We start from the raw sequence: 23927 nt of genomic DNA, 5'->3' as shown, positions 1-23927 counted from the left end.
AAACCACCGACGCGGGCGGTCGCGCCCTTTTTAAATTCCGCGTGGAGCCTTCACACCTTAAATTTAATTTTTTTTTTTCCCACTCTCCTTTTTTCCCTCCCTGTTTTAACCCCCAGGGGATTTAGGCGCTGCTTTTCAGTGTTTTGTAGAACCGCTGGTAATATTGATCTGTTTTTCTTGATTTATCTTCTTTTCGTCTAATATTTCCCATTTGAGCTGTTTTTTGCTCTCCTTCTGTCTCTTGTTGGGCTCTTGTGTAAACCCTGGTTCGGGGCCGTTGATGATGATGACTGAGTCCGGAGGTATGGGGGCTGCTGAGACCGCAGAGTATCGCAGCGCCATTGATGATGGACCCAAAAATAACTTGATCTAATCTGACGACGGTTGCGTATATAGCTAGGTAGTTTATAGATGTGGATTCTTCTCCTGCCATGCATCCAAACAAATTAACTGAACCTTTAGCCGGTCGCTCCACGTCAAAATTATTTAGATCGGCGGAACTGTTTCTCCGGCCAATTTCCATGTTCGTTTGCGACCTCCAACTTTTGAGCTTCACTGTTTTTACCCCCTCCTACCCGGTCAGTCTCCCTTCCTTGCCTCGTGCGCAGTAGTTCTCTCTGCGCAGCAATGGCTGCGGCCGATCCGCCGGCTGGCCTCATGGTCATCGCCAGGTAAGTCTCGAATCAACCGCTTAGGCACGCTTGTTTCTCATCACACGACCAGTCTCCTTCCCCAGGAAGAGATTCCCATGAAGCTGCGATGCGCCATTTGCAATCTCTTAGCGACGAACGCATTCCGTTTGCCGTGCTGCGACCAGTCAATCTGCGAGACATGTAAGGTTGATCGTATTACAACCTATCACCTCTTACCACTAACAACTTCAAGGTCAAAATTCTCTATCCGACACATGTCCAGTCTGCGCCCACTCCCCCGTATCTCCTGATCTCTGCAGACCAAACAAGGCGCTCCGCATCACTCTAAAGGCTTATTTGCGCACCGAAGAAAAGAAGCGCGAGAAAGAACGCCAAGCTGCAGCTCCACCAACTCCAACCACTACCAATCCACCGGCGAAGACTGAATCGCAGGGTTGTGAAGAGAATCAGGCGAAGAACGAGACAGTCCCAGATGTCCCTGAGTCCTCAGGCGTAGCGGCCGCAGAGGGACCGAATGGGAAAGCCGATACGGTAGAGGCTTCACCGTCTACAGAACCTGCTGAGAGCGCAGCGAACGTGAACCATCCAGAGCCTGCCAATCCATCAAATGAGGTATCCCACTTTTCTTCCCGCGTCAGAAGTACAAGTGCTCACACGAAACAGTCTACACAACAGCCAGACGATGCTCCCACGGATGCTACCAATCCCCCTAGCCCCGCCGATGCCCAAGTCGACCCCGCAGTGAAAAATGGTATCGCGGCCCAAGATGCGCCATTGTTGCCGGGTCAAATTTCAAATCTTGCTGGCGGCGGGCAAGGGGGATTTTCAGGTATACCATGGAACTCCAACGGCAATTTTGGCGCAATGAATCGAATGAATGGAATGAATCCTTTCATGGCCAGCTCCATGTACAACTTCCCGAATCAAATGGGTAGGTTAAGACCTGACGCGGCTGTCACAAAATTGCTAGCTAATCTTGCTCAAGGGATGTCTATGATGAATATGGATCCGAGGGCCGCAAATCAGGGGATGTTCGGAGATTACGGAATGAACATGACTGGTATGGGCATGAACATGGGAATGAACTTCAACGGACAGAACATGTATGGCACGTTAGGTTGGGACGGCTCACAACAAAACATGTGGCAAGGCGGCGAAAATAAATTCAATCCAAATGCTTTCGCAAATGGCACAGGCCCTCCTTACGAGGACCATTTGGCGGGTCCAATATGTCTTACCATTCTAACGCGGATCACCAGTCTGGTTACTACGGGCCGAGCCATAGCCGAGGTGGATTCCGAGGTCGTGGGCGAGGCTTCTATAATCAAAGTCGCGGTGCATATGGAGGCGCTAGCATGAACAACTTCAACCATGGCCCGCATGGCGGGCTGCCGAGCAGACCCACCTCTAATTCATTTGCAGACCCTTCTACGGGAACGCCAACTAACACTGACTCTTCCCAGGCTATGGAAAAGACCGAATCCGAAGTGGAAGTTAACCCCGCTGATGGAGAACCTCTCTCCGGCGAATCGAACCTAGTGAATGGTGACAGCCAACAGCTGCAGGGCATCCCTACTATTGACAGTCTCGATGAATCCTCGACGGCAATGCCGAATGGTTATCCTAATTATTCCAACCATCCTAATGTTGGATATGGCCGTGGAGGCTACATGCGAGGACATATGGCGCATCGTGGCGGCGGCTCAATGAGTGGATCCACCCATCCTCATGTAGAACTAAGGAACCCTGGTGTTGAAGGCGCCCCTGCTGCGCCTCGTGCCATGCGAGAGGGCCGACCTAACACCAGTCTTTTGCGCCAGCGAGGCTTCCATAATCACACTCGCACTCTATCTGGGAGTAAGGCCTCTGGAGTTCCAGCCAGGTAAGTCTTACAGCCTACTTCGAAGAAGGTATTCCTTACAGAATGACAGCAACAACGCCGAAACCCCGCAAGAACCACAGACAACGACCTCTCAAGAACACTCGCAAACCCCGCATCCTGGATCTCGATCTCCTTCGCCGTCTCAAGATAGAGCTTCACAACGTCGCTCACCTACAGTCAATGGCGCCGATGATGACCGGGAAAGCCGCTATGGAGGTGGCTCAAGGAATAGAGATCGTCACGCTCGGTCTCCATCGCAGAGCTCTTCACATCACTCTTCGAGACGTCACCGTGACGAGGATCGAGATCGCCGAACCGGCCACCAATCTCACCGTTCACGACGTCACCGCAGCCGAGATGGCAGCCGCAACCCCGACAGAGACAGGGATACCAAAAGATCAGACCGGTCTAGTAAAACCAACCTCAATGAAGGTGACAATCCCGTGGATCTTCTAGACACTCGTGGCCTCGCCGGACGAATCAGCAGTGACCACCGCTCAACCCGAGACCGACCCAGTCGGCGGGAGGATGACCAGCCCCGTGACCGGCTTCGTGATAGTCACCGTCGTGACCGAGACCGAGACCGAGACCGCGACCGAGACCGAGATCGTGAGCGTGAGCGGGACCGGGACCGGGACCGTCGCGATCGAGACAGGAAATCAGACTCAGACCGCCGACGCGACCGGGAACACGACAGAACTCACGATCGAGGCCGTGAATCCGGGCGGGAGCGAGAGAAAGAACGCAAGCGACGTCGTGACCGTTCCGAAACAGGTGATGTGAGCGACCACTCTTCACATCCCAGATCACGCCGTGTAAAGCGTAATGGTTACGACGACCGCTCGCACGACCGCGATTCAACCAAAGCCGCCGCTGAGAAGGACCCTAATACGCTCGAACGCGAGGCGCGCGACCGGGAACGCATGCTGCGGGAAAAACAGCGCCGTGAGAAAGCGAATTCCGGTAGTCGACGAGACAGTCGGCCAGATCGTGTGGTGGCGGGCCGCCGCATCAACTTCAAGTATGAGGACGAGCTTTGAACTATGGGCGAAACGTATCAAGCCTCTCGAAAGCTCCGTAGCACTAGCTGGCGTTTCTGGTCGTATGTGTCCGGTCTTTGAGCTTTTAACTTCACGCGTTCTCCATGTTCTTATCCCCCATACCCATATATATCGGCGGGCGCGGAAATCCCTTGTTGCTTCCATGGTAGATTCTTGCCATTTGAGGCTTAACCTCTGGTACATATCGACAGAAATCAACGATCAGATAGAAGATCCTATTACCAAAGGAGCCCTTAGAATCATGAAACTGAAAAGAATGGAGCGGAGAAGAGAAGCTCTTGCACTTTCTAGCGCCTTGTATGTTCTGTAGTTATTTGACCTCAAGCCATTTGGGTCCACCTCGCTAAGACCAATACCATGCATAATTGGTTTCCATTGGCCTAGGAGTCCCGTATATGCACGAGATCTGCCCAATGAAGAATACCCTGTAGCTGCCAGGTTGAATTCCTGGGCCTGAGCGTGACGAGATTGCCCCCTGCCCTACCAGATCTCACCTGATGTCTACGCCAACGTTTCATCCTGCATAGCCACATCTCATCAGCAAGACACCCGGCAACTGAGCATTATGGGTCACTTGCAGTAGTCCATTGTTACTATTCGCGTTGGGTCTAAACCCCCCCCCAATGTACTTCATGCGAAACTAAAGGTCCCAATTACCGCCTATTAGGTAGTACTCATGGCGGGTATTGTTTCACTCACTGACCAGACACCGCCATAAAATATATGGGATGTCGAGCTCGTAAAGTTCGACTGCACTACATATAAAATTTGGCATTAGGCTACTCTCATAAATTCTGGTTCTTGTGCTCACCCTCGTAGCCTGTATCAATCCATACATCAGCGGCTGGTGCGGGTTGACGTCACCGGAGTGGGCATCTAATCTAAACGAACTCAAATATACGAGCACGATTCCGAATTTTGTTTATAAATGGCAGCAAAAACGTACATTTCTCTTTTTGTTTTATCCTGAGCAAAGCGTTCCAAGTTCCACAACGTTTGCACAATGAGTTTCGCCGACAACGCCAAGCAACAGCTGCCCAGCGCCACAGAGCCCCAGGACAAGAAGTCCCAGACGTACTCCGAATGGGCCAAAGACGCGTACAATGCCAAATACGAGCAATGGATGCCATGGATCGAAGACCAGTACCTTCGCTGGTTTGGCAAAGGCGATAACAAGGCTTCGTACGCCACCAAAGGTACGTACAGTTCTATAACTACTAGTATAGCTTCAGGAAGGTTGTCATTTACTGACGAGGATTCTTGTGACCAGACTCCCTCTCCAAGGCGAAGGTGACTGGTGTCGACCAGGTCGATCAGGCTCAAGACGATGTCTCAAACTTGGCCGGCAACCAGGTCGGTGATAAGGGACTGCTCGCGCCTGTCGGGCAGGCTGTCTCCAAGGAGGGGATTAACCGCGCTGAACGCAACGGGAAGGAGGAGAACGGTTCTTACGGAGGGCCTGCTGCGTCTTTCGTGGATACTGGCAAGAGTGGCGCTGAGGCTGTTGGCTCGGGGCTTGCTTCTGGGGGTGAGTCGGCCAAGAATACCGTGTCTGGTGGTGCGACGGGCTTGTTGGGTGGGGAATAGGCATTTTCATTCACAACAATGGTGGATAGGGTATCATGCTTGCACTTTGTTATATTTGATGATTCGATGAGTATACGAGCATTGCTAGTTCTAATACCTGTAAGTTGGTAATGAAACTTTCCTAATGGTTCATAATTTAATCAGTTTCAATCTAGAGTTAGAGGCTTTTCCGCCTGTCCTAAGTAGAATATCACTCAGGTAAGCGCGGGAATCGAGTACTAACTAGTAGGAGGCTTCAAGTTAGCGTTTCCAGGATTTGGATAGCGTTATGATGGACTTAAAGTCACTCAGCTCAATTCTGCACTTGAATGTGCCTGTGGAGCTCTAAGTTTAAGTGTAATAGTCCCGGTTGTCTGTGCGAATCGCGATATAAAGGCGAAGCCACCATTGCTAAACGCAGGCTAGCTCTCATTCCGAGCTTCACGTCGCTTGTGTCGCCTTCAGTCCGTTATTATTGGCCGGGCATCACTTTAACCTATCCTATCTGACGGTGTTGGCCCTATGGATCAAGTCCCTAATATCTAACATACTGTACTGGCGTATGGATACGGACTTCTCATAGTGGAGGCCGTGGACTGAGGCCGGCAGCAGCTTAAGAAAGTCATTGACTGTACAATAAGGAACTTGCATCATAGGCAGATCGCCAGTGTTCTCTATGCTTGCTAGGAACACTAAGTTCAAGCTACCGACCCCTGGCTAAATATGTAGCACTCCATAAGTAATGTAATCACCCAATTTTCGAAAATTCCCCGGTATTTGAGACTTACAACTACAACGGCAATGCATTTCATCTGAGCTTTTAACAGGCATGTATTGACAGAATCGCTAGACAAGAAAGACCCGACTACATATCCACATTGAATCGCACATCATCTACGTCGAGACACCAGAAACGGCCACACCGAGAAGAAAAGTGGCCCCGGAGAACTCCAGAACGGTATCTACAATACTCCCTTGACCCTCATCATGATGCAAATAAGACTTAGTTCAGCTTGCTCCTCAGAGACTCAAGCTCCGAAGTCAAGGCCTGCATCTGCTGTGCCTGGTCGGCAATTGTCTTTGTCTGAGCAGCGATTAAGTTCTTGATCTCCTCGATGTCACGAGAGACGTTGCTTGATCCGCCGGTGGAGGCGGAAACGGGGAGGGGTCTATAATTATTAGTACAGGGCACTAGTATGAGGAAGGTAACAAGAGAACTTACAGTAGCAACAGGGGCAGGGGCAGGAGCAGGAGCAGAAGCAGGGGTAGGGGCGGCAGCAGGGGTAGGCTCTTCCTTTGGACGCAGAGGGCTGCTGACCCGGGGGGAAGATGACTCCGTGGCGGTACGTGACGCACGCTCAATGGGCTTAGGAACCTCCTCGAAGCTTGAGTCATCATCCACAGGCGTAGCTTCTTCTTCCTCATCGGCGAACTTGTTCACCATCGCGGCCATCGAAGCCCCCCTGGTCCTTCATGGACGGGGCAGGGCGAGCCGCAGGTGTGGGCTCCGAAACGGGCTCACGTGGAGTAGGCTTCACAATAGTAGGCTCGGCTTTCTTGACCTCAGGCTCAGCGGGCTTGGGAGAGGGAGTATCCAGGGAGCCGGTTGGCTTGTCAACAGCACCAGTAACTTCCTTCAGACCCTGGCCATCGTATAGGCTGGCCATGGAAATTTTGCCAGGAATAGCCTCCTTGCCCGAGAACCACTCGGAAGAGTTCATGGCGGGGGTCGCACCAATAGTAGGAGGATAGATGTCGTCCTGGAAGGTCTCAGCGCGACGAGGTACAATGAAGGAAATAGGCTCGACATAGCTGTCGTTGACAGTCTTGAAAGCCCGGGTCAACTCATTCTCGTGCATGTTGACACCGCGCTTAGGCATGAATGCAACACCGCGCTGGGGGTCAGCAGATTTGTATTCCGAAAGGAACTCGAATTTGTCGTTCTCCAGCTCGAAGTATCGAATGTTGCCGTCACTATGTGGAAAAGATTAGCGTTATGAAGATAGAATACGGAGCACGGGAGAAACGCCATACCCTCGTCCAGCCAGATACAAAACGCTGGTATCATCGTCCCAGAAAGGCATGCAGACACCAGAGATCGAGTCCAGCGTTTTGAAGCCGTTAATGGGCTCTCGAGCAGCGCGGATATCCCACAGTGCCAGCTGACGGTCACTCATCTTAGAGAAACCAGTGGTGGCGACCCGGTCGCGCTCTCCAAGCCAGACAGCACGACTGTTCTTGGCGCCAGAGTGACCTTGGGATTCATGCGCAGGGCGCTCCTGACGTACGTCCCAAATACGGAGCTTCTTATCACGGGAGGTAGTAACCAACAGGGAACCATTGGCACTCCATGACAAGGACTGCACAATGTCACCAACATCCAGGCTGAGCTTTGATGCGCCAGCCTCAACATCCCAGAGCTTCACAGTGTAGTCTCCCGAGGCCGTTGCCAGCACGTTTTCTGCCGCGGGGTTGAAGAGCACGTGGCCAACTTTCCTGCGGCGAGTGATTTAGAATTGAACGCTTGCAGTGCACCTTGCATGGGGTGTGTCTTACTTGGGGTGGCCGCTCAGCTTGCCAACAGGAGCAATGTCTTGGATATCATCCGCCTCGACGTCTGGGCGCACGGTAAAGCCCTCCGGAACCCGCCAGAGAAAGACCTAACGCTCAGTAAGTAGCAATTCCACAAAACCGAATTTATCAGCGAGGCTCTCTACCTTTCCATCATCCGAGCCCGAAGCAATCAAATCGTCATTGAAAGGGTTCCTACACTGATTAGCCTTGCGCGCGGGTTCCGGGGGCTCGAAACGAATCCTACCAGTCGGTATCGAGTACAACGGCTGTGTGTCCACGGAACAGAGGAATGCGGTCAGGCAATTTGCCTCGCTCCTCCAGAGGAATCACAGCGAAAGCTCCTCCACCACCGGACTCCCAATTGACTGCCAAGTTTTTCGGGTTGACCTATTTTTGGCAACCGTTAGCATTAAGAGGGGCACGGCGAGCGTCCAGGGGGGGCGGTGGCGCGGCGAACCTTGAGCAGGTTGGTATCCCAGGCATTTCTCGACACACGAAGGTTGTCATAGCATTGGTCCTATACTAGCGATTAATATGTACGTTCGATCGGAGTCGCAGGAAGCGAGGGGTTTTGCGGCGAAGGGATACCTTTCGCGTCGAACGCCCGAAGACGTGGCCTTCCGCAACGGTCAGCGGGGAACGGGAATCGGGAAGATCAACAAGGACTCACGGTATTTAGAGGAACGCACAAAACGCCCGGACATGGTGGAACGAGCAGCCGTTGAGGAATTGGGAATAGAAAAAACAATCCAAGGAGAAGTTGGAGAAAGAGGAGGTCTAGGAGCTGCGCTGGAGCAGGGAATGCAGCAGCTGGGGCCCTTTTTGGTTTCAGCGGGCCGGGTGGAGACTGCGCCGGCCTTGGACTGGCTTCAAGATCGAGGCGCAATCTCTCTCAGTGCAGCGGATGACAGCGGGCTGCACAGGATGCAGCACGATCGGATGGAATAATTGACAGATTTGGTTCCTACTTGAGAACAGAACCGGCCTGTTCTGTGGTTGTACCAGGACTCGTTCATGGAATCACCTCACGTGCTGTATTTGGCGACCACGCCTCTTTCCTTACGGTGGTACCTTCTATTGGAGCATCAGTGTTGAGTTCCTAACGAATGATCGTGAAAGTTTGCCCGTGACGGGTCAAATGGAACATTGTCATATAAAATTATCAGTCCAAAAATCTTGCGCGAACCAGAATCTTTCCCCTTCCGGTACAAGAAGGTTCTATTCAACTTTGGCATGCCAAAGTTTCCGATACTCATGGCAGACCAGTCCCACTTCTTATGTAGTTCCGGGGCGGTGTGTGACCATACGGTAATAGGAGTTTCCACTAGTCCCGACCGGGAGAAGCGCATTGGGAGCACCTGCTGACTCATCGTTTGTTTACTCTCGGTCTCTCCAGAAACCATCTGCACCGAGTAGATCGTGAATCCTCAGCGACACATGTCCCGCTTTCGCCTCTTCGCTCCCGCCCTTTGGCATTGAGAGACTGTGGCTGCAACCCAACTCCTTCTTCTTGCGCGGATTCTCTATTCACCGGTAACCTGGCGCGCGACCAAGCCCGCTTCCAATTCCACCATGGACGACGAAAACATGGTAAATAAGCTTGCCCGCATTCCAGGCTCACTGGCGCATATCCTTACTTGCTATCGACAGAACCAGCCTCGCGTCCAGAATCGCTCCCGTATCCCTCAAGGGACGCTGAGAGAAATGAACTCTGCGACTGCCAACTCGCGATCCGGACTCCTCCCACCTGGATTCATCGCGAACAAATCGCTCTCCCGTATGGCCTTCAGCGCAATAGCTCCCCCGCGGCTGGTGACAAGCAAGGTATCAGCTAACCCATCTGAAGCGACCCGACCTACGACGGCAGGCCCCTACGATCAAAAGAAGTCGGCGTCTGTTACGCGCTCAACTACCCCCGCTCCCAAGGCACACGCTCGCAACAATTCCCACGCCGCTTCCACGATGTCGCGCATCGGTTCTACCACCGCTCGACCAACTCCGGGGTCCTATACAGCAAGCGTCGGCCATGGCGCTCGTCCAGCCTCTGCACTTGCGCATTCTAACTCCTCCCTTGGTCTCCGAAAGCCCCTCGGTTCATCAGTTCAGCGGCCGGCGACATCCCTGGATACCCATGCCGAGGATGGAGCTGGGAGTGTCCTTCCCCAAAAAAGAAAGGGTACGCAATTTTCTTCCATTAATCGTTCTTCTTCTTGCCCCGTTGCCCCGGAGGACTCTCATAGATCTGGATCAATTTGCTATGGATCAACTGCGAAGTTGCTTGTTCCATTTGAGGCTGGCCCCAAGGAAGGTGTAAACCACCCGGATCAGGACTCGTTGAAGGCTTTATTGGACCCAAGCAATTTACCCCCCAAACCGCCTGAGGCTTTCCAAAACCATGCTACCCCTTCCAAATCATATTCCGTGCCTATGCCTCCCGTCCGGACCCCCAGGAGCCCCAAGAGGCCACCACCACCTCTATTTCTTACCAAGGATTCATCGACCCCAAGCTCTAACCAGATCTTTCAAAACAATGTAGACACCGAATGGAACCACGAGTCCCGCGAACGCAATATGGACGAGATGTTTATGACGTTCATGACCCGCATGACACAACAAGGACAGGAAGCCTCCGGCTGGAAAGATAGTGTGGAAATCTATAAGTCTCGGAGTTAGTTTACAGAACCTCTCTTGAACTGACCCACCCAAGCTAATGCTGTCACAGTTTCCGAGCTGGAAAAGGCCCGCGACGGTTTATCAGAGACCAACCTTTCTCTCAAGGTAGAGATGGAGCATCTCAAGCAACAACTAACCACCGCAGAGAACGCGATGAAAGAGGCCCGCCGAGAGCAAGAAATCGCTTTGGACGACTTAGACCGACGACAGCGTGCCGAATTGGAGTCGATCAAACAAGAAAACAAGAAAGAGCAAGACGCCACGGCCGCCTATCACCGAGAGCAGCTTCGCGAGCTCAAACGCAAGTTCGACAGCGAAATTGAAGACGAAAAGGCAAAGCGAGTCCGGGACCTCAGCCAGTTAACATCGCAGTCAGCTATGGACGTCCAGAAATCGCAAATTGAGTTAAACAACAAGGAGCGGGAGCTGGCCTCTTTGCGCACTGATTTTGAAAACTTGAAGTCCGATTTGGATCGAGAGCGCAAGATTGTGCATGACCTTCGACACAATCTGGATACCTCGAACAGCAACAGCGTGACCCTGGAGTCCACCATCAGGGCGCTGAAAGCACGCATTGAGTTCCTCGAGGGTGGCCGTGAGGAACAATCTCAGGCATTCGAAAGCTGCAATCAACGCATGATGGATGCTTTGGCAGAGACTGAGGCTACCAAGGAAAAGCTTCGCAAGGAAGAGACTCTTCGCCGTAAGCTTCACAACCAGGTGCAGGAATTGAAGGGCAACATCCGGGTCTTCTGCCGAGTTCGCCCGCCGCTCAACAACGAGCCAGCTACCATGATTGCCCCAATGCAATACCCGGATGATGCCGAGGAGTCGAAAGAAATCAATGTGCAGGGTCCCGAGGAGAAGACTAGCCTGGGTGCCGTCACTCGCAAGAACCACACCTTTTCTTTCGACCGGGTCTTCGGTCCCTCTTCCCAGAATGCTGAAGTTTTCGATGAAATCAGTCAGCTTGTTCAAAGCGCCCTGGATGGCTACAACGTGTGCATCTTTTGTTATGGCCAGACTGGTAGCGGCAAAACCCATACCATGTCCTCTGGCGACGGTATGATTCCACGTGCTGTGCACCAGATCTATGATACTGCGCGGGGTCTAGAAGAAAAGGGATGGCGTTACACTATGGAAGGCAATTTTGTTGAAGTCTATAACGAAAACCTCAACGATCTCCTTGGGAATCCCGACGAACTTGACAAGAAGAAGCACGAGATTCGCCACGACATGCAACGAGGAAAGACCATCATTACCGATATCAACACCGTCGAACTTGAATCCCCCGAGATGGTTGAGTCGATCCTTGAGCGTGCGGCTGCCAACCGGTCTGTTGCTGCTACCAAAGCCAACGAGCGTTCCTCTCGGTCCCACTCTGTTTTCATTCTGAAGCTAAAAGGCGAAAACCACATCACTGGCGAGCGTAGCGAAGGTACTCTCAACCTCGTCGATCTTGCCGGTAGTGAGCGTTTGAGCCACAGCGGCGCCACAGGCGAGCGTCTCAAGGAGACCCAAAACATCAACCGCAGCTTGAGCTCTTTGGGCGATGTTATTGCCGCCCTTGGGCAAGGCAAGGACGGGGGCCACATCCCCTATCGTAACAGCAAGGTATGTTCCCATCTTGAGCTTTTGATATTTTCCTGAAAGTTTTTTTGTTTTTCTTTTTTTTTGTTTTTTTTTTGTTTTTGCTAACCCACCGCACAGCTCACATATCTCCTTCAATTCTCTCTTGGTGGCAACTCCAAGACCCTCATGTTTGTCATGGTCAGCCCGTTACAGGCTCACCTGTCGGAGACTTTGACAAGCTTGAAGTTTGCCACCAAAGTTCACAATACCCACATTGGCACCGCTAAGCGCCAGGCGCGTGTCCGCGACTGCTGAGCATCACGATACCTTCAATTTTGCATATATTGTCCGAGTTTCCTTGTTTGTATTCGCCGGCTTATCTGCCAGAGGTCTTTAACGTTCCTGTCCTCTAGCATGGTGTTTGGATTGATTTCTATTATTTTTGTGTTTCGCTTTTCTCTTATTTCTTCTGTCGGAAATGTAGCGCAGGGCTGCCAATGGGGAAGCAAGGCACAGTCTACAATTTTACTCGGACTGATACACAGCCACTTCAATCAATGCACAGCGACAGCAATGGTTCCATTATGATTACTTTTCCTCTCTCACGATCTCAACCGTAGGAATCCGTTCAAATTGAACCAAAATAGTCGTGGATCATATACTCAATCTCCACCGCCCTGTGGTATATACGGCTTTCGTTCCATATGCCCTCTTCACAGATGTACTCGTCAATCAGACCTCTGGGCACCCACTCGAAATAAATGTTTTTCACCTCCACTATGCAGTTTGTACGAGACTGAGTGGCGCTCAGGCCGGACTCAATGACTTTGACTCCCTTCCCTCCATTGGCGAGCCAGCTACTAATTATCTCCGTCCGGTCATTATTCTCAACCTCGTGTTCAGTTCCCGGTTCTGCAATTTTGTCCAACCCACTCAGTACCAATACCTTGACCTCGGGGTGCACATGCTTTGCACTGAGCACCGCAGGTAACGACCCAGTTTTATTGCTTACATCCCCGAGGTGCGATATCCGGTCTGCGCCGAGAAGCGCAAAATCAACGTCGGCCGACGCAAGCGCGGCCGACGCATCAGTGTAGATGGTCATGTTCAACGAGCGGTCCGAGGAAGGGGGAACTTCTGCTGGAATTCAGTGAGTATGGAAGATCCCATGCTGGCACCTTCAAAGAGAGGCCGCGACTCCAGGATGCGGAGATCCAGGCGTGGAATCGGCAGTGCCGCGAAGGCATCCAGGATACTATCCCGGATCGTGGAGCTGGCTGACAGCGTCAGGATGCTCAGGGTATCGCACGACCTCGCCTTCGCGGGCGGGAGAAAATTCGCTTGGAGGTACAGAGTGAACGACTCCTTTATGCGGAGGTCGATTTTCCGCCGCTCTTCGAGTTGGTAGTCCACTGCAGCGAGGCTCCGGTCCCAATTCCGTTCTTCCTCGAGGTTGTTCCCGATCGTTTTCCTCAGCTCGGCCAATGTGTGCAGCAGTACGTTCAGGGTCGCTGCTCCCATGCTCTCCCGGCCGTTTTTCCAGAGATGCCATGCCGCTTTGCGTGCTGTCTCCCACCAGTTCGGGTCGTTGTGGAGGTGCATGAGTACATCTCGGAATGATTTCAGGGCAATCGAGGCCAGTTCGTTTGCGCCGCTTTTATGATCGGTTTTGAGTTGCTCCAGGCCCGATCGAAGGGCCTCTCCGGCCGCTTTGTTCATGTCTGCTTCGAACCATACTCGGCGCAGACTCTGGGAAGTATTGGGAATGATGCTCAGGTCTGCCTCATTGTGGACCACAATGTCTGGGTTGTGCCAGCTCCATTCGGTGTGTTCGTCATCCAGTGCAATGGCGTTTTCGCTCAAAGAACCTTCTCCGGGGGCCCTCAGTCGGAACGCGAAAGGACAAATGATCAACTCTGCATTGTTGTCCTCAGAAATAAATGGTTTCCCTTTCCGACTGAATTCCACGGCGTGCGATGTCAGGCCGGCGTGTTGTTTCAAGGCGCGCCATGCGGCGGCAGTGGGGGGTTCGTTCGGTTCGATTGCCCCGCATATTGGCGCTAGACAGTTTCTTATAGCGATTAGTATCTTCCGCATCCAAGTCGGTATGATCGATGTCGCAGAGAAAGGATACTATGGTACATCGGGTCTGTCATGACATACTTTAAAGTTCTCGCATTCTCACTGCGTCGGAACAATGCCACCCGTGGTTCTCCATCGACGACCGAGAAGATAAACAAGTGAACTTCACTTGCTCGGGTGCCCGGACTTTGCTGTGGACTAGTAATTGGATTCGTGGGCATTTTGTAGTTGTCGGAAATGCAACCTACGAAAGTCTGGGGTTGGTCTGCACCTTGTTTTATGCGGAGACGCGTTTACGCGTAGCGCAACGTCATCTTGGCATCACCGTGGGGAAGCTCTATTACACGCAGCTAATTCTTTGCGACGCTTAGCTAAATATTTCCCATTTAGATACCGCTCTACACGTAACTCTCTATATATGGGGTTCCATGAAGAAGCTGTAAGTGAGGAGATACTAATAGTCAACTATTGGGTACCTGTGTGCTAGCATGTACTTCGAAACATGAAACATGCCAATTACTATCACTGGTACTACGTTGTCACATTGACTCAGGGTAAATTTCCTGATCATAACGTGGCTCAGACTAGCACTTCAGAAGAGCGTGCCATCGCCCTCGATCAAGATTGGGCTGGAGCGAGTCTCAGGTCTATATTTTGCCGCTAGCTCTCGTCCTCCCTTCCACGAGCCAGCCTCCAACATCTGCGCCATACTCAGAGTGACCCCTCGATCCGAGAACTTAGCTCTGACTAGCTCGTGCAGCTTATCCAGCAAAGCGACCGTCATCGCCCGCCATTCGACAATGACATCTCCAGTGGTGTCGTATATCGGGAGACTCTGCTTTGACCGCTCAAGACCTGCCTTCAAGACGTCGTCTTTTAGCGTAAGAACCCCCATATCGACGAAAAGGCCGCCGTTCCTATATTCCGCTAGTCCTGTGCCGCTCTCCGCATTGTCCCACTCAAGTCCCAAGATCCTCGTCATAGGGACAGAAAGTGAGTATGCTAGCCATTGAGTTAGCTTGTGGAAAGGCTGAATGTGGGCCGTCTCATTTTGAGCTCCTGATTCAGGATTGAGGCGGGCCAGAGCTTGAAGAGGCCAGGCATCGCCGATGGGAATGCCACGGATATGAGTGCGGTTCTTAGGCCAGGCAGGTAGAAGCGTCTCTTGCAGGGCTCCCCATAGGTTCTCGAAATCCAGACGCTCCGAGTTACCGCGGTTCTCAAGCAAATAATCTGGCCATGTCCTGTTAGCTGAACTCAGCGAGACGCGTGACGGCGGGCACTTACCAACAAGATGCCCCGGACGGCCGGTTTCCCCAAAGATCTTTGGCAATGCCAGGAACGACGAGCCCACATTCTGCAATAACGTGACCCGCGACTCGACACCGACTAACGGATTGGTGGGAGAGACTTGGAAATGCGGCAGAAATGTGTCAAGGCTAAGCTGCATCAATCCTCGTCCTAGATCGCAATTCGTTAGCCTGGCACATTGGATGGAACACGGACAGAACCCACCATCTACAGTTTCCGGCTTATCCTTATCACTCGAAAAAGCACCCGCTTGAAACATGTACAACGCCGCAACGGCAATACCCTCGCTACGGCCGTATGCATTGCTTGTGTTCGGCTCCGTGAACTTCCAGGTATCGCCCGCACCCGCATCCAGCAGGACAGCCACGAAGAACAGATCTGTGAGTCGTCGCGCAACCTCGACCTTGCCATGTCCCTGCGCTTCCCATCCTCGGATAAGCTGCTCAACCCGAGCAATCCCGCCAACTTCAAAGTGCTGCCATCGGCCGTGGGGAGGGATCTGGTCGAATTTGTCCGGCCCGAAATCTCTCTACCAACTAGTTAGGAAAGATTGGCCGGCTAGCAGAGACCTGAGCGTACGGTTATGATGCCAGCAACGAAGTCAGCTGTTGCGGGCATCAAGTCTTCCCGGTAGCTGAAGTGGGTGAGTTTGTCCTGCTCCGCCGCGTGGAGCACCAGACGAGCTCGTTCGCGGACGGCTTGTAGGCTCTTCAGGTACTCGATATCCGCCATAGTATTGCGGGCTGGCTGGGGGGTAACGAAAGGCTTCGAGATACTAGGAGCTTTTTTTGCAATTGGGCTTTCGACTTCGTGCTATTTATTTGATTACCCCTCTCACGTGGACTGCATTGACGAGGTTGCAGTGCTGTGTCACTCTGCGCCCCCGCATATTAGATAACGAATTGGGGGGATGATAAGGCTGATAAGGGGCCGATAAGCGTTTATCGGGGAGTAGAAGATAAGCTCCTGCTCGTGTACCTCCTAGTCGACTTGGGGGATTCAAGTTTCTAATGGTACCTAGTTACCTAGTTACTCGGATTAGTATGTACTGTATAAGCCCTTATAGACAGATCGTGCCGGGTATATTTGTGTGACCCCAAGCCTGTTTTGCTGATACGCGCCGTCATAATTACGTTACGTTCCAATCTTGCCTTGGCCGACTCCGCGTCGAAAGGCTTGGATATATCTTGAGAGTACCGAGTATGCTTATTTTCCCAACCTCCAAGGTCCTCCATAATACGACTACATACGATTTTTCGATACACATACCAGTTGGGTTTTGAGTTTTGAGTTTTCTAGGTCCTAAATTGGAAGTTAAACACGCCCGATTCAATATGCCAACATACACCGGATCATGTTACTGTCGCGCAATTCTGTATGAGCTGGAACTGGCATCTCCTGATGATGCGCGGACCTCTCTTTGCCACTGTGCCAACTGCAAGGTAGGCATCTCTAAATCTGTGTGAATATTGGAATATCGAGTTGACCGTTTGAGTAGAAAGCATTTGGGACGAACTACGGTCTCACAGCGAAAGTCCCCAAGGACTCCTTCCGCCTCAAGTCGGGAGCCCCAAAGGAGCACGTATCAGATAACGGCTCGGGCACCTCGATCTATCGCGAGTTTTGTGATACCTGCGGAAGTTTTATCTTGGAATATGGGGTACAGTCTCCAATGGGCAGCCCTTACAGAGGGAAGCTTGGCAGTGGCTGACTGCAGTTTCAGGAACAAGCCAAAGAGCACTTCCGATACATCTGCGTAGGCTCTCTAGATGACCCGGAAGCTTTGCCCCCTAAAGGGGAGTTCTTCTGCAAGAGCCGAGCGTCATGGATGCCGGAGATCCCGAGTAAGCCAGAGCCACTGCTACAAAACCTGGAAATCGCAACTGACTTGATCAGATGTTTTCCACAAAGAAGAGGTCAAAAATTGAAAAGGTTAGGTATCACAGAAGCGGAATCTTCCCTATAAAGGGTTACTACTACAGTAGTAGTAATGCAAATGCCAATCCAAGCGTGCCACGTCTGACATTCCTCATGCTTCAACACAACAAAACAACCAACATAGAACCCGAAATGAGAACCCTTGGGAATGAATTGAATGTCCAAAAACACGCGATGATGATCGTGTATGTTGCCAATGGAACTATCCACCAAAAGCGCCAAGTATACAAATAGCGCGAAAAAAAATCAAGCCCTTCGCGGCCTAGGCTCGCGGATCGCGGGGACAGGGTTAGCGCCCGAGCGTCCCGATCGCGGGGATTTGGGCTTAATTATAGGCTGTCCCACGTAGAAACACAGAATCTGCTCGTCGTAGCAATGGCCACACTGTGGCCGAGAGCGGTCACAGTGGACTCCCCAGTCTCGACACGCCTTGCAGTCGCCCGGTTGACTCAAGTAGGGCTGACATAGACCGGCCTGGAGCTGTTTGGACTGGGGGCCCCACCACGCAGGCCACAACCATTGACGAAGGCGCCCGCTTACTCCGAAGCACCCTTGGGTTTGGGACCGGGGTTTAGTGGGAGTACCATTGTGAGGGGAAGCCTTCGGCCTGCGCAAAGGAACGATGGATTAGTGACCGTGGGCCTTGGACCTTGTCTGAACGGGGTCACTTACCGGGAGACATTCAGCCCCATGGTGCGTAGATTGTTTGCATTGAGTTGTGTCTGAGGGAGTGGGGGTTGAAGAGCGAGGAATGAAGGAAGACAAACATCGGAGAGAAAGGAAGCTAGGGTGTAAGACAGCCGCGAGTCCCAGCCTAAGAATCCGAAAACACCAGGTGTTCGTGGCGTGAAGTGTTCGTGATGCAACGAGGCTAGCGTGCGATGTGTCAACTGCCTTTCTATAAGATGATTGGGCGAGGGTTATTCCGGAGCTGAATCCCAGTGTTGGCGGTTAGAAATTGGCCGTCTAGGGTGCTCGGACGTCATGTTCACTTCAGTGGCAGGGACCCCGCAGAAGATCCGGTGAAAAGAAAAAACTAAAAAAAATGAAGACCTTGGCGTATGCGATGAAACGACAGGATCATCTTCATCGAAGTGAAGATGGATCGTATCATGGATGCAATCCGTGCCGATCACCTGGACCTGCAGTCATACTACAACCGTATCGTCCACGCGGGAAGCTCAGCTGAAGGACAGAACATATTCACCTGGGAACTGGCCCGTCATGTGGGCGAGGAACTAGTGCGCTACCCGGTGCTGCCAAAGCACCTGCACGAAGACACTGCAGAAGATCGTCGTCAGCACCAGTCGGTGAGTGGCCCTGAGAGAGTGGCTTGCCTTCCCCACACATCGCCGATGCGTCCATAGATCAAGGACCAACTGGCTAGCGTTCAGAACCTCTCTGCGTCGGACCCGGCCTTCCCATTATAACAGGGCTGATGGGAGCCTTAAAGAAGCATGTCGAGCATGAAGAAATGGGTGGACTTGATTAAATTGGAAGACACCAATTCAGCGGAAGAGAGCGGCCGGCTGGCGACGTCTTTTGGTCGCACGAAATACTGCGTACCTACACGTGCCCATCCACATGTGCCAACACAGGCTCTATATCAGATTGCGATAGTGGTTGATCACAGTTCCCTGGATTATCCGACGGATCTGTTCAGGAAATGGCCTGCGAGCGAGGATATCCAGCATGAGCCGTCTGGGTAGCGGAAAAGAACGATGCGCTCAAAGTAGGCACACCTCTATCTGGATCCAATGCGACAGACTGTCAAGATCTGCATTGAATGGATGCCTTGTAGTCCAAAATCCATAATAGCCCGCGATCTTATTGGTTTGAACCAGCGAAAAGGATTTTGGATAGAGCGTGACTTGACATTTCGGTGTACTGGTCAAAACAGAATTGCCTACTGAAACCTCCATAGACACTACAGAAGTTTGCTTTCATCGATATTTGTCAGTGCCACCCTATAACTATTCCAAGGTTGATGACTGAGGACGCCCTCCGGAACTGTCGGGCGTAACTTCCGGCATTCCTCCACATACATCATACACGTATAATTCGGTCTCGATAGAAATCAAACTTCACCCCTTCCCACATTCCGTTCTGACCTATTGTTTTAGTACCATCAAGATCTGATACTTCTCTGCTCGTATCCCAGTACAGTGTACAATATGCCACAGCTGACCGAGGAACTTGAAAAAGTGAGAGGTGTGAAAGACGAGAGAATCGAGAGCACCAATTACAAGCAGAGCTTGGAGTCGGACAAGCTCCTCGACCCGTGCCTCGAACTGGATCTGGAGGATCCTAAGATCGCCCCGTTTACCAAGGCATATGAACAGCTGGGTAGATTCATCCCCTTTTAGGGAGATCGCCTCCTGCTAATTTTTGGCTCGCGGCCGAAGAAATGCAAGCTCGGAAGGCATCTAGAATATCGAATGGATATCAGCCTCTCCCCACAAAGCCGATTTGAGATCATGAATCAAAGATGATCCTTTTGAGGTAGCGTTACCATCACAGAGCCTGGCAGAAGGTTTCCCCCTGTGGAGCTTTGACTACAGGCAGCGCGTATACAAGAATGGTGCTACTTGCGTTGAACTGAAGATGAAGTTTTGGAGGCTCAAATAGATTGGCGTATGAGTTGTTGATTGGAATTGAAAAAAAAAAATGATAATTATCTGCAAAAGGCTATATACAGGAGCTAGGGCTGGAATAAAAGCAGCGGAGTCTAGTTAGGTGTCCTCCACCTGGTTAGCCAATCCCGGATATAGCAGTTCAAGATCCCGTCTTCGATAATCCTTAATCTGCCATTGCGCAGAGTTATACTATCCCGTTCCGCTTTATCTGTAATAAAGTCCTTCGACTTACTCCGTCTCTGTTCGGAAGTTGTCCCGTGCATACACTCATAATGCTCGATGAGTTTCACAGCCGGGTTGATCAGCTCTTCCCCCCGAGCTTCGCTCTCCCGTAGCAACTCTAACCACTTATCGAAGGGAATGGTCTCGAATTGGAAACCATTCCGTTTCAATGAGGCTAGTAGCTCCGACCACGAGAACTGTCGAGAGTTGCACACATTGTAGATTGACTCATCGATATTGGGTGCCTCGGGATCACTCGAGCCAGAGCCATTCACACCCTCGCGACAGTTGGCAGAGCACGTGTCTGTCAATTCCACAATGGTGGCCGCGAGGCTGTCAACAGGTAGCCACGAACAAGTGTCACGCAACTCGGGTAAAGCCCTGAGAGTCAGCGCCGATCGGATCATAAGGGGGAGGGCCTCTGTGTCGTTCCACAAGCCCTGCTTCGAGTGACCTGAGACTTGGCCAATCCGGAGGGAGTAAGCTTGCGCCCCTGTCTGGCGTGCGATGTTGACAATGTGTTCACCGACAAGCTTTGACTGCCCGTACCCCATGTACGCATTCTGAAGATCCATTGGACTTTCGGGAATCTCCGTTAAGGGAGAATGAAGTGCCGTTGAGATTGAGGAACAGAACATCAGAGTTGCGGGCTCAGGGCGTCGCACAGACATGGAGAACTGGAGAAGATTCTGCAGGCCATGGATGTGGGGTTCAAAATGAGCCAAAGGCATGTTGAAATTGACTGGCCATGCAGCATGGATGATGTGTGTCACTGTGTTGCGCATGTCGTGGATTGTTCGTTCGTCTATGCCGAGATGCGGCTGGTCAAGACTGCTGTTCAAGGCGATGATCCGTGAGGCTTGATTTGATGTTAGCTTTAGGTTTCTGTCTGCTAAGCTGCGGTGAACCCCTTCCAATGGAGATGACCGTCGCGTGAGACAATATACTGCTGATACAGTGTCATCCCTGAGAAGCTCGTAAAGAGTATGGGCGCCAATAGAGCCAGTTGCCCCTGTGAGAAGCTTTATCTCCTGTCAGATGTGCTGAGTTAAGAGGAGGATAGGGTGAGTACTTACCACGGTCTTTGAATTTGAAGCACTCGCCTGAGGCGTATGTTGCTCAAATGAAGAATACTTCTGGATTAAACTCTTCATAAGCGAAATATCATCCTCCGCCTCGAGTGTTCCGCTACCGCTCTGTGATGCACAAATGTAGTCCGCGAGTCGTGCAATGCTCCCTGTTTCATAAACGGCATTTTGGCTGAATGCACCATTTTCCAGGCCAAAGGTTTGCAGAATCAAGCGCCGAAGGTGCATGGCCTTCAAGCTGTCTACCCCAGCCGAGAAGAAGTCTGTAGATGTGGTCGCAATCGGAACATTAAGATCTTCCCTGCAGAGTCGCATCAAAAGCGACATCGTCCCCTCCAGATCCAGTCGAACATGCCCGCCAGAAGTCTCTGCCGAGGCGTAAAGCTCGTCGATATTTTCTGCATAGCGCGAATATACTTGGGCACGTATCATAGACCCTTTATCCGTTCGCGGGAAAGACGAGTCGTAAGGCAAGATTGCAACCAAGTCGCGAGAGATCTGCGAAAATCCTTCAGCTTCAGAGTTCGCTTCTTCAATCGTCGGCCAGACGGCGCGGAGGTATTCGTCCTCCGAAAGTTCCTCAGTGTCGGCATCCGGAGGTCGAAATATCAACAAGCCAGGGGCTGCCCTGCCAAGTCCAACCACCACTGCTTCATGAACCAGAGGGTCCTGCTTAATGTGTCCCTCAATTGACAAGGGAAGAACCTTTTCTCCATTCATAAGAGTGATTCTATCATCTAGCCTGGAAACGTATTTCCATCTGTTGGGCATTGTGGGGTGAGGCATGAACACGTCCTTGGAGTGAAACGAGCCGGGAGGCTCTTGGGCATTGGACGTCGTCAAAGCTGGGTGGCCGGCCAGATAGACACACTCATAGAGAGATTGGCCAATCGGTTTCATCCAAATGGTGGGAAGAAGGTTATCGAAGAACTTCAGGTAGTTCCAGCAAGAATCTCCCGCAGGACGGGTAATTGAATCGGCAACCAGTCCCGCCTCAGTGCTTCAAGCCAGGTCAGCTCAAAGTAGTATACTCCTCAGTTGACAAAACTCACCATCCGAATGAGCCTCCAAACCTAACGCCTTCTCTCACAAGACAGTCCCCTAACTCGTCGGGGCAAGGTGCCCCGCCATATGTAACCAATTTACATTTCTTCAGAGTATGGATTCCTCGAGGATGTGTCACTAAGAGCTGAAGCATGTACGGCACAGCTGCCACCATCTGGGGGGCGCGCTTCTTCGAGGGCAGTAAGGACAGAGGATGCGGTCAGTGGGAGAGCCGCATTCCACAAGTACGCCGTCTTCCGCATCCACATGGCTTGTAGTGCCGTCGACAGTCCATGGAGATGGTACCACGGGAGTGGGTTGAAAGATGTCAAGCCCGGTCCCCTCAGTGGATGGGTCATAAGGGCTTTGTGAGTGAGGAACATCGGCTTGGGATTTCCAGTGGAGCCCGATGAATGGAGAATCAGCGCAGTCTCGTTCTTTCTATACGCTCCGTTTCTCGACTTGCGGAGAATCGGCGCAACGGAGGGCTTCATATTTCTCTTGAAGAGTTTGGCAATTGGATGGCAGCTCACTGGTATCCGCTGCAGAATTTCGCCTATCTTCATACGGATGTTGCGAGTTTGCCCGTACATTATCACATCGCAGCTGACCTTCTCAAGAAGAGAGACACACGCTTCTCCTGACAGGCGAGGCGATAGCATCATGACCGTGTAGCCGAGTCGACTGAGCGCGAAAAAGGTGATGACCATCCTCAAATCCGACAAAGTGAGTAAGGCCACTGTGCGGCTATTCTTCCTAAGCTGCTTTGCCAATGTTATTTGATCTGTCCAACCCCAAACACGGTCTGTTCGACTTACTGGTTGAAATCCATCGTTGATAAGCGCAGAGGCGGCTTGATCAATCATGGCATCCAGTTGCCTCCCCGTATAGTAGCAGTACGACGCAGGGTCATCTTCAGACTTGGGATATGCAAGCAATGGACACTGCAGATGGTCCGCAGCTCGAAGTCGAATCACATCATCGAGTACATGCAACTGTCCAAACTTTGCAACAAGAGGGTCCACGGCGCGGGAGGAGGCCGCAGTGCCATTCCGGTCTCCAGGCTGGATACCCATAGCCAGCTAGTGTTCGGCAGGGCGAGCAAAGCGCAGTTCACATTTATGACCGGCAACGAAGACGGGGGAGAATACGGTAGTATTTATCTCACCCTTCCTCGGCTGTAGAAGCTGATAGATTGGCCGGCTTGAGTCGCGCCAACCGCATTCGGGATGCCCGGGATAGTGCGTGCCTCCCACGACGAAAATGCATATCGAATGGCTCGAGATCGTGTCTTCGCTTCCGTCAGACAAACATCTATTCCTCCAATAATGGGAAGAAGAACCCGCTGTTTGATCCAATGGTCCGGAAGTCGGACTCCTAGTGCCCAATGGCAACTACAAACGCTCTGTTCTGTGGCTATGCCTATCGATAGCGAATCGGTAAATTTACCCAGATTCCATGGCATAATGCGTTTATCGGCTCTTCCCAAGCAAGTGTTGTTTCACTCTCGAATACACTAGAAGCCTGAGCGATCCACATGAAGGGCTTGTTTACGAATCACAATTGCCTGATTATCCCATACATTGTCCTTGTTCTGAAGCTAATACAGGTATTAACCCTGAGGT

General features: G+C 51.8%; 10 protein-coding genes across 10 annotated transcripts; 5 read left to right on the top strand and 5 right to left on the bottom strand.

The window, feature by feature from the left end:
- Window positions 1-135: 135 nt before the first annotated feature.
- N7468_008528 (uncharacterized protein) lies at window positions 136-342 on the bottom strand (the record flags this gene model as incomplete). Its single annotated transcript, XM_058477824.1, has 1 exon — window positions 136-342. One exon carries the CDS (start codon window positions 340-342, stop codon window positions 136-138), a length of 207 nt encoding a protein of 68 aa, XP_058328169.1.
- Window positions 343-627: 285 nt separating this feature from the next.
- N7468_008527 (RING finger protein) lies at window positions 628-3575 on the top strand (the record flags this gene model as incomplete). The annotated part of the gene is made up of 8 exons (XM_058477823.1): window positions 628-671; window positions 724-833; window positions 886-1584; window positions 1639-1988; window positions 2117-2535; window positions 2577-2946; window positions 2992-3309; window positions 3357-3575. 8 exons carry the CDS (start codon window positions 628-630, stop codon window positions 3573-3575), a joined length of 2529 nt encoding a protein of 842 aa, XP_058328168.1.
- A 1024-nt stretch (window positions 3576-4599) lies between these two features.
- On the top strand, window positions 4600-5183 carry N7468_008526 (uncharacterized protein; the record flags this gene model as incomplete). The annotated part of the gene is made up of 2 exons (XM_058477822.1): window positions 4600-4792; window positions 4867-5183. 2 exons carry the CDS (start codon window positions 4600-4602, stop codon window positions 5181-5183), a joined length of 510 nt encoding a protein of 169 aa, XP_058328167.1.
- Window positions 5184-6165: 982 nt separating this feature from the next.
- N7468_008525 (coronin) lies at window positions 6166-8440 on the bottom strand (the record flags this gene model as incomplete). Its single annotated transcript, XM_058477821.1, has 9 exons — window positions 6166-6331; window positions 6385-6547; window positions 6604-7136; window positions 7197-7658; window positions 7719-7822; window positions 7880-7928; window positions 7981-8123; window positions 8194-8253; window positions 8426-8440. The coding sequence occupies 9 exons, from the start codon at window positions 8438-8440 to the stop codon at window positions 6166-6168; spliced, it is 1695 nt and encodes a 564-aa protein (XP_058328166.1).
- Window positions 8441-9308: 868 nt separating this feature from the next.
- Window positions 9309-12296, top strand: N7468_008524 (putative kinesin family protein (KlpA); the record flags this gene model as incomplete). The annotated part of the gene is made up of 3 exons (XM_058477820.1): window positions 9309-10404; window positions 10459-12023; window positions 12120-12296. The coding sequence occupies 3 exons, from the start codon at window positions 9309-9311 to the stop codon at window positions 12294-12296; spliced, it is 2838 nt and encodes a 945-aa protein (XP_058328165.1).
- A 313-nt stretch (window positions 12297-12609) lies between these two features.
- N7468_008523 (translation initiation factor eIF-2B subunit family protein) lies at window positions 12610-14284 on the bottom strand (the record flags this gene model as incomplete). Its single annotated transcript, XM_058477819.1, has 3 exons — window positions 12610-13118; window positions 13160-14041; window positions 14116-14284. The coding sequence occupies 3 exons, from the start codon at window positions 14282-14284 to the stop codon at window positions 12610-12612; spliced, it is 1560 nt and encodes a 519-aa protein (XP_058328164.1).
- A 371-nt stretch (window positions 14285-14655) lies between these two features.
- Window positions 14656-16106, bottom strand: N7468_008522 (URC4/urg3 family protein; the record flags this gene model as incomplete). The annotated part of the gene is made up of 4 exons (XM_058477818.1): window positions 14656-15296; window positions 15351-15524; window positions 15579-15903; window positions 15954-16106. The coding sequence occupies 4 exons, from the start codon at window positions 16104-16106 to the stop codon at window positions 14656-14658; spliced, it is 1293 nt and encodes a 430-aa protein (XP_058328163.1).
- A 602-nt stretch (window positions 16107-16708) lies between these two features.
- On the top strand, window positions 16709-17302 carry N7468_008521 (GFA family protein; the record flags this gene model as incomplete). The annotated part of the gene is made up of 4 exons (XM_058477817.1): window positions 16709-16816; window positions 16873-17034; window positions 17098-17218; window positions 17271-17302. The coding sequence occupies 4 exons, from the start codon at window positions 16709-16711 to the stop codon at window positions 17300-17302; spliced, it is 423 nt and encodes a 140-aa protein (XP_058328162.1).
- Window positions 17303-18412: 1110 nt separating this feature from the next.
- N7468_008520 (uncharacterized protein) lies at window positions 18413-19678 on the top strand (the record flags this gene model as incomplete). The annotated part of the gene is made up of 3 exons (XM_058477816.1): window positions 18413-18618; window positions 18766-19017; window positions 19474-19678. 3 exons carry the CDS (start codon window positions 18413-18415, stop codon window positions 19676-19678), a joined length of 663 nt encoding a protein of 220 aa, XP_058328161.1.
- Window positions 19679-20040: 362 nt separating this feature from the next.
- On the bottom strand, window positions 20041-23378 carry N7468_008519 (AMP-dependent synthetase/ligase; the record flags this gene model as incomplete). The annotated part of the gene is made up of 4 exons (XM_058477815.1): window positions 20041-21192; window positions 21247-22258; window positions 22405-23066; window positions 23121-23378. The coding sequence occupies 4 exons, from the start codon at window positions 23376-23378 to the stop codon at window positions 20041-20043; spliced, it is 3084 nt and encodes a 1027-aa protein (XP_058328160.1).
- Between the last annotated feature and the right edge of the window lie 549 nt (window positions 23379-23927).

This window comes from Penicillium chermesinum (assembly GCF_028974085.1).
Source record: "Penicillium chermesinum strain IBT 19713 chromosome Unknown utg000006l:1.0-2335141.0:1.0-2336784.0, whole genome shotgun sequence".
Taxonomy (NCBI): Eukaryota; Fungi; Ascomycota; class Eurotiomycetes; order Eurotiales; family Aspergillaceae; genus Penicillium; species Penicillium chermesinum.
The sequence above is the reverse complement of the archived record's forward strand: the minus strand, read 5'-3'. Positions and strand labels throughout refer to the sequence as shown.